The 12443-nt window shown below is 37.2% G+C and overlaps 1 protein-coding gene across 1 annotated transcript in view; it reads left to right on the top strand.

Moving 5' to 3' along the window:
* Positions 1 to 2771: 2771 nt before the first annotated feature.
* LOC122754399 (myosin-4) overlaps positions 2772 to 12443 on the top strand; it is a 31917-nt gene continuing 22245 nt past the window's right edge. Inside the window, exons 1-12 of the mRNA XM_044002793.1 lie at positions 2772 to 2879; positions 3181 to 3225; positions 6673 to 6912; positions 7451 to 7594; positions 7899 to 8055; positions 8740 to 8767; positions 8865 to 8979; positions 9585 to 9677; positions 9834 to 9897; positions 10045 to 10143; positions 10258 to 10361; positions 11677 to 11815. Of these exons, the coding sequence (XP_043858728.1) occupies positions 6709 to 6912; positions 7451 to 7594; positions 7899 to 8055; positions 8740 to 8767; positions 8865 to 8979; positions 9585 to 9677; positions 9834 to 9897; positions 10045 to 10143; positions 10258 to 10361; positions 11677 to 11815 (1147 nt within the window). The 5' untranslated portion in view covers positions 2772 to 2879; positions 3181 to 3225; positions 6673 to 6708. The remainder of the gene's footprint in view (positions 2880 to 3180; positions 3226 to 6672; positions 6913 to 7450; positions 7595 to 7898; positions 8056 to 8739; positions 8768 to 8864; positions 8980 to 9584; positions 9678 to 9833; positions 9898 to 10044; positions 10144 to 10257; positions 10362 to 11676; positions 11816 to 12443) is intronic.

The raw sequence follows: 12443 nt of genomic DNA, 5'->3' as shown, positions 1-12443 counted from the left end.
ATTTATTGTAATTAATAATAATAGCTATCTTTAAGGTTTGCAAGTCTCCTTACAAATATTATCTCATTTATCATTGCAATCACCCTGAGAACTGCCTCATAGCCATTAGATTGATATTTCCCTATTACTTTCTTAGGCCCAGACAATCAACAAAAACAATCAATCGAGCCCTGATTTGTAATATTTGTCATTTCCAAGATGTAAATGCTCACACTGAAAATTTAACAATGGCACTCACTCAAGCCTGTATCAACTGGCTCCAGCACACCTCTGAGTGAAACCTCAGGTTTGTTTTGATGGAAATTTATCTTGTTATTAGTCATCTGATCGGAGTATTCTTTCATATAGATGTTAATAGTTTGCAATTGTTCTTTTAAAAAACATTTGTTCCCATTTTTTGACCAATTTACCACTGGGGAATGGCTTTCAGCTTAATATTTAAATAAATAAAGAAGAAAAAACTCCCTGAGTTGTACAGATTAAGAAAACCAATTTTTCTTCTTTGCCTCAGAACAAATTACTTGTCCTAATGTATTAATCATAAAATCCCAATAAACAATATCTGAGTTAATGGGTATCTTAAGACTGTGGACTATAGGTCAAAATGCAGTGGTACATCTGATATACATATTTAGTTTAGGTGTATTCTCTTTGTCTTATTACAGCTGTATATTACAGGTGTCTGTAAAGAAGCCCGCAGTTTATACTAATAACTTGCAGTTCTATATGCCTTTCAGGTTTAAGAAATATTTCTGTAGGGGGACGCTAGGTGGCACAGTAGATAAAGCACCGGCCCTGGATTAAGGAGGACCTGAGTTCAAATCGGGCGTCAGACACTTGACACTTACTAGCTGTGTGACCCTGGGCAAATCACTTAACCCTCATTGCCCCACAAAAACAAAACAAAACAAAACAAAACAAAATACCAATAACCTTCTGTTAACCCTGTGAGGTAAATTTTGTGAATATTTTCCCTATTTTGAATATGTAGAAACCAAAGCTCAGAAGCAATTTCTCCAGTCATATGGAGAATGAACATTGAAGCTGGAGCTCAAATCCAGGTCTCCTGACTGCAGAACTCATTCCACTCTATTGCATTGAGTATGTATAAGTGGCCTGCCTCCTTATACGTCAGTGACCTGCGAGACTTGTCACTTCCTATAAATATTGGGTGAAAAGTCAAGGTGTGCTCCCTAATAGGTTTTTACCTACTCACAGGGATTTGCCATCTACTCATAGGCATTTGTTGTGGATCACATAGAGTATTCTTGAGTATCATAAGCTATATATAGTACAAGTTATATGTTATATAACATATAGGTTATATACTATAATATATAACAATATATGTTATGTATAACATAATGTAGGGGAAACTAGGTGGCACAGTGGATAGAGTGCTGGCCCTGAAGTCAGGAGGACCTGAGTTCAAATCTGGCCTCAGATGTGTGAGCCTGGGCAAATCACTTAAACCTGTTTGCCTCAGTTCCTTATCTGTAAAATGAGCTGGAAAAGAAATTGGCAAACCACTCCAGTATCTTTGCCAAGAAAACTCCAGGGGAAGCTAGGTGGCTCAGTGGATAGAACACCAGCCCTGGATTCAGGAGGACTTGAGTTCAAATCTGGCCTCAGACACTTGACACCTATTAGCTGTGTAATCCTGGGCAAGTCACTTAACCCCAACTGCCTCACCAAAAAGAAAAAAAAAAGAAAAGCCCAAATGGGGTCACAAAGAGTCAGACACAACTGAAAATGATTGAACACACATAATACAAGCTATATAATATTACATATAATCTGAACTCATCTCTCCTTTCTTTGGCCCTAATACAATAACTCTCCTCTCCATCATTCTCTACTCCCTTACACTTTCCAAGTTTCTGTCATTATCCTTATAAATTGAAAGCTCCAGGAGAGAATTTTTGCCTTATAATCATCAGTGAAACAGTTTTGTCTGATGCAAGTGCTCTCATCCTGGTGTCTGTGAACTTAAAAAAAATAATTTCCATAATGATTTCTAAAATCAGTTTCCTTGGTCATCTTATATATTTTATTTTATGTTTATAAAACATTATTCTGACATTTCCTGTTTATTTGAGGTTATTTGATCTCTCTCTCTTGGTTTATAAGAAGAGACCTCATCAATCAATCAATCAAACGCAAAATAACCCCCAGTTTAGAGGATAAAGAGCTGACCTTGGAGTCAGGAAAAGCTGATGTATATAGGCTATATGACTGTAAGAAAGTTACTTAAGCTTTCTTAAAGTCTCCTTGGCAAGTCACAGAACAGATGCTGATCTGCATCTGTAAAGCAGAATGCCATCACCCTTTACCAATGAAATCAGAAATCCAATTTCCATCCCTCCCCCCAAAAGTGCATAACTCCGTACCCCCAAGTGAATTACTTGAAGCCATTCTACAATGAAACATTTGAATCCTTTTAAGAGCTAATAAATGACATTGTAAAATCCTCCATGCAATTAGCTGGTCTTTTTCTATCTATTTTAGAGGTGCTAATCTAATAAGAAACTGGTTGAGAATTGCAGGATGAGTTGATACAATAGGAGAGCTGGGAAAAAAAACATCTAGAAGCCCTGAATCCCCCACCTCTTATTTAATGCCTATACAGAGCCCCAGATCACCCCCTGTCAGATTATTTATAGGAGATTGATTCACTTGCTTAATGTGACAAGAAATATTTCTAATTATATCCATTCACAGCTACAGTCGTTGCATATTAAGCCAGGAGATTGCCAGAAATGTTTTGCCAAAAATGTTTTGAGCAACGAAAGCAGAGGAGGCTGCTGTGTTTGCAGATTGGTCTCTATAAAAGTGCTGCTGGGGCAGCTCAGTCCTGTCCTTCCTCAAAATCTTTCCAGGTATGTGCCCACATGCATTTGCATGTCTAGAAGTGTCCATACTTGTGGGAACAGGGGAAAATGAGATATTAACTTCCCATGAAGCATCCTCCCCCATCTGAGAGTTATAATCCCTGTGGATACTGTACTGACACATCACTGAATTGCAACAGTTATTTCCTGGAATTTTAATGTTGCATTCCTAATGATCCTGGTGCTTTAATGATCTAGCTAGCTCCTAACTGACAATCACAGCATCACTAGGTAGCATCTTGTGATTAAAATAAACCATGTTTTCTTTCTCCCTGCCCATCCCCTGTAGTGATCTGCCTTGAACCTGCATCTTCTTCATCTGGTAACACAAGAGGTAAGAGCCTAATTTAATCATACCGTATAATAATAGTAATAAGAATAACAATAATAATGTTTTGCATTGGAAGAATATTGTTCATAGCGTTTTCACATTCTTCGTCTTATTTGACCTTTGCAATAGCTCTTTGAGGTAGGCAGGGCCAGAATTACTCTCCTATCTTATAGATGAAAACACTGAGACCCACAGAACTGAAGTGGCTTGTCGAACATATCCCAGCTCTCTGAATAAAAGAGCAATGATACTGTTGTTTATTAATGAGTAACTTTTTATATAGTAGCATTAAAAATATATAAAGATATCAGAAGCAAATGATCTTTTGAAATAGCTACTCTGATTTACTTTAGGGATAAGCCGTTTGGGGAGAATAAGAAATCATGAAAGAACTCTCATATTTATTATCACTTCAGAAAGGATATAGTCTTTCACATTTTTATCCACAGCAAAGTTCTTGACCTTTTTGCATCGTAGACTCTTTTGGCAGTCTTTGGCAGACCTAGACCCCTCCAGAATGTGTTTTTAAATGCATGACATAAAATACATTGGATTACAAAGGAAACCAATTCTAGTGGATTTCATTTATTAAAATGTTTTTAAATTCAGAAACTACAGGTTAAAGATTCCTGAATTCTAGAGGCTTACCCTAATTGTTGTAGCAATTAATAGAAGTAATAAAGTATTTATGGAATGATCAATCATAATAATAATAATTCAATTTTTTAAAGTGCTGTCAGATTCACAAAGTGTTTTCCTCACAACAAACCTATGACTAAAATTATTTTCCTTTCAAATAGGCTAAAAGCTTCTTGAGGACAGGGACTATTTCAGCTTGGTCTTTGTGTCCTGAGTGCCTGACACAGTGTCTGGCACACAGTAGGTACTTTATAGATGTTTATTGATGAGGAAACTAGCAGTCAAGATCACTGAGTGCTAATCCTTACATTTTTATTAACTGGCTACTTAAGGATCAGTTGACCTCTCTCTTGGTTTACTAGTCATAAAATGGGAACTGTATATATCTCTTTCCTATTCCCCAAAGTAGTTGGGAAGCTGTATTAGTAATGGAATTCATAATTGCCAAGCAGCCAAAAACATTAGCAACAGACAGAATGGCCCTTTCTTTTCTAGAGAAAGCCACTAGCCCCTACATAGGTTCAAAAAATCTGCCTTCTGTCAGTTTTTCAAATTTGTTTGCCATCATATCAATGAGTTGCTTTGAGATCTACAGAGTAATCCAGGGTACACTTGATGTGCTGTGAGAAATTTGGGGTCTGGTGACACATAAGTAAAGTCATTGGACACTTTGCAGAGATGTTGATTATTCTAACATAGGAAGGAGAAACAAGAAATTGGCTTTAAGAGTCAATCTCTGTTTCACTTATCACTTAATGCCCCTGCAGTCCTTAAATCTTTGTGAAACATGCTTAGGTAGGTAAATTGAAGGCTTAATTTGCTTTGATACTTTAGACCAGCTATACTTTTCAGGTCAGGGGAGAGAAAGGTAATTCTATTTAGAGAACTAAAAAAATAAGCTAAACAATAAATAAATAAAAACATGAACACAAAATAATTTTAATGTAATCAAAAGAGAAAGCCAAAATCTAAATTAAGTTAAAAAGCTCTGGGCTAGGATTTAGAAGTCTTAGGTTCCACTTGCAATTCTGCTGACATGTGTCCTTGGGTAAAGCACTTTCCCTAATTAGGCCTCCCCTATAAAATGAGAAAATTGGACTAGATGTTCACAAAAGTCACTTTCCTCTCTAAAAATTTATGAACCTACCCCAGACAACTCTCTAAATCTACAAGTTGCTAAATGCCCAACCACATTGATAGGGGGAGTTTACTCACCAGGAGTTCTCCATACTGAATCACAGCTACAGACCAAAAAGAAAAAAAAAATCATATTCAAAACTCCACAGGCACCATGAAAATGGGTAAAAATTTCTGATGGTAGTAATCTTTTCTTCACCCATGAGCCAACTCAAGAAACATAATTATGCCAAACAGAAAATAATTATAGTCTTGGCACTATTGACTGAATTTTCACATTGAGTAAAATGAACTAAGCCTTCATTAATCATTTTCTTCCCTTTATCCAGATTGTACTCTGTCTGTATTCAAGGTAGTTTCTATAAGTTAGCTATTTCTTAGAAATAATTAGAAGCATGAATATACCGTTAGTTATATAGTTAACTTATGATAATGCCCCAGAATGGCTTGGGTCACAAGAGAATCCACTTCATTTGGGTTCTTTGAACGTTCCCCTTTTAGACTCATTAGCTTCTTGAAGGCAATGAGTTTTTAGTTTTTATCCCTGTAGTGTCTGTTTCATGGTTTTGCATATACCAGGTGCTCAAAAAGTTGTGTTGACTGAAATTTCAATTCCCTTGCACTTTCAACTGAGAGCTCAAAATACACAACATGGGTTGGGACTTAACATGTCATAAAAAACTAAGCTGTTAAAATATGAGGCTCCAAAATCAGTGATCTGATCTCCTTGTCAAGCATATCTAGTAGTATACAGGAGTCATCGCTGAACTAAAGCCAGTAAGGGGAAGGAAACCTGACAAATGGTCAGCCTGAGGCTAACTCAGCAAGACTATTTTCCATACCAAATGGAATCACCCTTTCAACAACTGGCATGAGCTACGCAATGAACTTGCTGTATCACCTTTCACATTTTTGTTGTTGTTGCTTTTTTTTTTTTAAGTCTTCCTCTTTTTCTCCTCCTCCTATTGTTTCATCTGTGTAAGGTACTCCTGGTATAGAAATTTCCTCCACCAATGCAGATTGGCAAAGTTATCTGCAACCATCTTAGAGAGTTATGGAAGTACTGAAAGATTAAGTGATTTGTCCATGGACACACTATCAACCCCTTGTCAGAGGAAGACTGAGGTTATAAAGATATAAATCAAATAATGACTGCCTTCAAGAAACTTATGTTCTACATATAAGTCCATATAAAAATATGTATATTATGGACCAGACCTGTGGTATCATTGTTATAGGGAACTCCCAGTTAGAAAACTCCCTCTTCCAAGCAAATCAATGCCTGTTCTGCAGTTTATGGTTTTCAAGAATTGGCTAGGTCCCTGAGACTTTAAATGACTTGCCCAGGGTCACATAGCCAATATAGATCAAAGGTAACAGGTTTTGTGGCTCCAAGGCAATGTCTCAAATAGCTATGCCATTCTATCTCTCATATATCTACAAAATAAATCCAATGAAAAATATTCAAAGTGGTACAGAGGCCTTGGGGAGATATTTGCACGGACAGGGGTCATCTTAAGAAAGACCTTCTATAGGAGGTGGAAAGTCATTTTCTGACTCTACCCTTCAGGTTTCTTCTCTGGAAAATGAAGGGGTTCAGTGACAAAGTTAAGTGATCTTGAAGTTTCCCCCTCACCTCAAAAATCTCCTGATTCTATATTTATTCTTCTTCAGGTCTCTGAACTGTGCTGTCATCAATAAACAGCAGCCATGAGTTCAGACGCTGAGATGGCTGTTTTTGGGGAGGCCGCTCCTTACCTCAGGAAGTCTGAGAAGGAGCGGATTGAGGCCCAGAACAAGCCTTTTGATGCGAAGAACTCTGTCTTCGTTGTGGAGCCCAAGGAATCCTATGTGAAAAGTACTGTTCAGAGTAGGGAAGGAGGGAAGGTGACAGTGAAGACTGAAGCTGGAGCGGTGAGTAAGAGGAGATAGAAAGAGAGACAGAGACACAGACAGAGGGGAGGTAAGGGGAAAGGAAAGAAGGAAGGAAGGAAGGAAGGAAGGAAGGAAGGAAGGAAGGAAGGAAGGAAGGAAGGAAGGAAGGAAGGAAGGAAGGAAGGAAGGAAGGAAGGAAGGAAGGAAGGAAGAAAGGAAGGGAGGGAGGGAGGAAGGAAGAAAGGAAGGAAGGAAGGAAGGAAGGAAGGAAGGAAGGAAGGAAGGAAGGAAGGAAGGAAGGAAGGAAGGAAGGAAGGAAGGAAGGAAAGAAGATGAACAGACAGTAGACAGAGACAGAAATGGAGACAAGAGACAAGAGACTGAAACAGAAATAGAGATATACAGAAAGAGATACAACAGAGACAGAGACAACAGAGAGAAAGACATAGAGGAAAAGAAGGAAAAGAGGAGGAGGAGGAGGGAGGGAGAGGGGGGGAAGAGATTTTTTTCATCAGCTTAGTTGATACAAATTTGTTTTCTGTTTTAAGAGTTGGGTTTTTTTTTAATTTTTGGACAGACTCTGACAGTAAAGGAAGATCAAGTTTTCTCCATGAACCCTCCCAAATATGACAAAATTGAGGACATGGCCATGATGACTCACCTGCACGAGCCTGCTGTCCTGTATAACCTCAAAGAGCGTTATGCAGCCTGGATGATCTATGTGAGTGTGCACCTGTATTCTGTAGCAATTCATTCAAGAGTGGCATTAACTGAAATTTAAAGGACCTTTATTTTAAAATACTAATAATAGGTTCTAGGGATATAAATACAACATTAAAATCAGCCCTGACTTCAAGGAACTTACAGTCTTAGTGTGAAAGCATAAACAAAATTATATATTCAAGTTACTGAAGTTTATGAAACATGCCACCAGGTCACCCAGATCAGTAATATCCTGGTTAATTAAAGAGGGGAAACTGATGAGCTAAAAATGCATTGTGTAATTATTTCCTTTCTTCATACAGACCTACTCAGGGCTCTTCTGTGTCACTGTCAATCCCTACAAGTGGCTGCCAGTGTACAACCCAGAGGTAGTGGCTGCCTACAGGGGCAAAAAGCGTCAGGAGGCCCCACCCCACATCTTCTCCATCTCTGACAACGCCTATCAGTTCATGTTAACTGGTGAGTGATTCAATGTTAACCAATCACCCTAAATTATACAAGAAATTTAATAAAAACAACAGCAATAATAACAATATTCTAGCAATGAAGAGCACAGCCACGGCCAGTCCCTTGGAAGTAAAACATCCCTGCAAAAGGAGAATAAATCAACAATTAACCCTTGGGAAATGTGTTCAGGATAAAATTCAGTTCCAAAGATGAATAAAGAGAACATTTCTTAAATAACTCTCCTAATGCTCTAGTCAACTATAGCTTAACTCAATTTAGCTAACTTAATTGAACCTGCAATCTGCTTTTCAATTATGCCAAAATATATGAAATACCTATGATAAGCTTTACCTTTGCCAAAAGTAAAGTTTCAAGAAAGCCGATAGATGGATTATAGAGACAATTTTACTTAAGAACTTTCAAGTATTATAGAATGAGATTGGCAGGTGGTTGAATGAAATATGAAACTGGCATTTTTTACTACGGTCATTTGGATTTCCATTACATATCACAAATTATGCCACACTCAATAGTTTATATGAGTATAAACTTCACCCACTGAGGAATGTTTTATGATCTAGTCACTCTTAGAATTTTGTGAAACAAAGAAAACTCAAAATCACATGACATAGGCTGTCATTTTAAGGAAACAACTATTTTGGCTCAAGTTTAAAACTCTTGTTTTCTTTTTCACAGACCGGGAGAACCAGTCAATCTTGATCACGTATGTAGATATCATACCGGGAGCACAGGGGATGTTAAACATTGCGTTGCTTATAATCGTTTGAGAGTCTGACCATTTTTTTCTATGGATTTGGCAGTGGAGAATCTGGTGCTGGAAAGACTGTCAACACCAAGCGTGTCATCCAGTACTTTGCAACAATTGCAGTGACTGGGGAAAAGAAGAAGGAAGAACAAACTTCAGGAAAGATGCAGGTAAGCCCTTCCTGACACCAAAACCAACAATGATATGAAACTAGCATTGTAGAGTATAAGCAAAGGTCTGAGGATGATCTTTCAAAAATGTAGCCATTAGTTGCAGCAGCCAGGGTAGCAGAAGGAAAAAACTAAAACTGTAAGGCTAGGACCAGTAAATAGACATATTCAACAGAAAGGGTCCCACTTCTAGTATTCTTTTATTTACTCATTCATAAAATTAAATTTATTCAATAAACATTTATTTATAATATTTTCTTGTGTAAAACATTGTTCTCATCTCAGAAAAGATATAAAATTTAGTTAAAATACTTTCCTTAACCACACTGACATTACAATCTAGTAATGGGATAGACAGCAATCCAGATAACACAAGGTAGAATGATAAATGAAGTAGCAAGATAAAGGGCAGTACTGGCAGAAGGTATCAGTGAGTAAGACAAAAATGTAGCCCAGTTAAGAGTTTCCCTTCCCACTCCTTCTTAGAATCATTAGAAACATTAAGCTAGATTAGAAGGCTAAAGTAAGAGACCAGGTGAGTCATTTCAGCAGATTACCAAAGTTTTCCCCTAAAGACACTCATCTGTTACTCTATTTATTTTAAGGGGACCCTTGAAGATCAAATCATCAGCGCCAATCCCCTGCTGGAGGCCTTTGGCAATGCCAAGACAGTGAGGAATGACAATTCTTCTCGCTTTGTAAGTTTTCACCTGTTCTTTCTCACTTATCAAGTATTAGGACTTGCATCTATGTGACATGTCAGTATCCTTTAATATAGCTCTCAAGCATAAATACATTCTATATTCCCATTGATACGTACAACAACAACAAATCTCTTATTTTTCCCTTCAAAGGGTAAATTCATTAGGATTCATTTTGGCACCACAGGGAAACTGGCTTCTGCTGATATTGAAACATGTAAGTGCTTTGAAAAGCAGAATCTAGTCCTTTTTTTTTCTTTAAAGCATTAAATTAAAAAATCAGTTTCTTGTCTATTTTTAATATCTTTTTGTTTTCAATATTTATATTGACATTTTAATTTTTTTCCTTTCAAACACACTTTAGATCTATTAGAGAAGTCCAGAGTTACCTTCCAGCTCAAGGCTGAAAGAAGTTATCATATCTTTTATCAGATCATGTCCAACAAGAAGCCAGAGCTTATTGGTGAATAAATCTTTTTTGATCTATATGCTAGAAGTGAATAACTGTTCAAATAATTTCTCATGTGATGTTTTATATGAAGAAAATAATTCTGTATACATGTGTCCATTTGTGCAGAGATGCTTTTGATCACCACCAACCCATATGACTTTGCATTTGTCAGTCAAGGGGAGATCACTGTTCCTAGCATTGATGACCAAGAAGAGTTAATGGCTACTGATGTAAGTAACACAATGTGGAAAACAAAAGAATCGTTTCTATGCAATATGCTCAACTTTCATTTGTCAACCTATTTAAAAGGAATAACAAGTTATATATAATAGCTCTGAAGTTTCATGCAAAATTATTATTATTGATGTTGTTGTTGTTATGCTATGTTATGGAAATGCTTGTTTTACCCAATAAATTTAAAATAAAGAAAAAAGTTTAAAATAGTAAAACAGTTAATTGGCCTCACACTCAGGGACACCTAGGTTCAAGGTCCACTTCTGACACCTACTATAGCTATGTGGAGGTGGGGAAGTTGCTTAACAGAGGTTAACTCTTAACCCAGGCAATTCTTTAAATGCATAATGTTATAGAGGAAGAGCTGATCTTCGTTGTTCACTGGAGTTTCCTCATAAGTTCACAATATCAACGAAATCACCGGAATGGGACAAAACCAAAAATAAACAATAGGCATTTTTTTTTCTTTTTCTTTACCAGACCAGTAATTTCATCAGTATAGGGAATATCACTTGAGGAAACTCCCTATTCCAATATAAGATGTTATCTACTTTACAATTTTCAATCTTAGAGAGTTTCCTGAGGCACAAAAAGATTAGGTTGGCTCAAGTTAAGTGGAGTCACTGAGCTAAACCCTGGGGAGACAAAGGAAGACAAATATATAGTCTCTGCCTTCAGAGAGCTTACATTGGGGCTACGTAATGAAGAGCTTTGAATGCCTTAGAGTGGGATAATAGAGAGGAAGAAAAACTAAACAACAGGAGGTTTTTTGTTTGTTTGTTTGTTTGTTTTTTTAGTGAAGCAATTGGGGTTAAGTGACTTGCCCAGGCTCACACAACTAGTAAGTGTCAAGTGTCTGAGGCCGGATTTGAACTCAGGTACTCCTGACTCCAAGGCCGGTGCTCTATCCACTGCGCCACCTAGCTGCCCCACAACAGGAGATTTTTATGAATGAAAGAGAGAAGCAAGGAAAATAATGGGGAAACAGAGAAGCATTGTCTGTCATTATTCAAGGAATCTTCAGGATTAGTTAGGTGATGGAGTGATCCTTCCACCACAGCAATGAGGAGCATCTACAACTTTGACAATTTCCTTCATACATATCACAATAACCTTGTTTTACAGTTATTTGGGTTACATGTTCAGCCCCCTTATTTAATTGTAGGTGCTTTGAATATGGGTCTGTCTTATTCATCTGGTGCCTAGCCCAGTGCCTCACCTGCTTAATAAATGTTTGTTAAATAGGTTTGAAGACAATTTGCTTGTGGATAAATGAGATTAGGGAATTTATTGTATTAAATTTTTTGTCAGAGTGCTGTTGATATCCTGGGTTTCAGTAATGATGAAAAGGTGGCCATTTACAAGCTAACAGGAGCTGTCATGCATTATGGTAACATGAAATTCAAGCAAAAACAACGAGAGGAACAGGCTGAGCCAGATGGCACAGAAGGTATCAATAATCCTAAATTGCATTTTTGAATGATAAACTTGTCTAATAATAATCTAATTGTGTCATAGAAATATATCTTGTCTTTGTATACACTGTAGTGATAAGTATAGAGAAGTCATAATAAATATCTGTTAATGGAATAACAGTGTTCCAGCGCCATAGCCAAGGATCAGTCCTTATAATACATATCACATAGAGTGAATGATGTATCCAGACACATTCAATTCTCTCCACTGTCCTTTAATTTCCCTCTGACTCTAGCCTTGTATATAGCAATATGGTCCAAACTAGTTATCTCCCCAGACATCATATTGCTCACCTATAAAATGAGGGTATCAGACTTGATTATTTCTAAAGCACTTTCTAGTTATATAAAATTTTATGAGTCTATGATTAGAATGGAAAACAATCATAGGGCATCTGACAAAAGGGAGGTATGCCCATTCAGACCCCAAAATATGGCATACACCCTCCTCTGAGCACTGAAGATCCAGATATGCAGGCATTGAACCTGTCAACTGTACATGCCTACTATTTTTCATGCAGTTGAGTCTTTTTCTGGAGTATGTGGGTATAAAGTACACAAGACATAACAAGTCACTTCCATGATGTCACATTAGTATTTCTC

This window comes from Dromiciops gliroides, chromosome 4, assembly GCF_019393635.1.
Source record: "Dromiciops gliroides isolate mDroGli1 chromosome 4, mDroGli1.pri, whole genome shotgun sequence".
In the NCBI taxonomy this organism is placed as follows: domain Eukaryota; kingdom Metazoa; phylum Chordata; class Mammalia; order Microbiotheria; family Microbiotheriidae; genus Dromiciops; species Dromiciops gliroides.
Note: the sequence above shows the minus strand (reverse complement) of the source record. Positions and strands in the feature narration are given on the sequence as shown.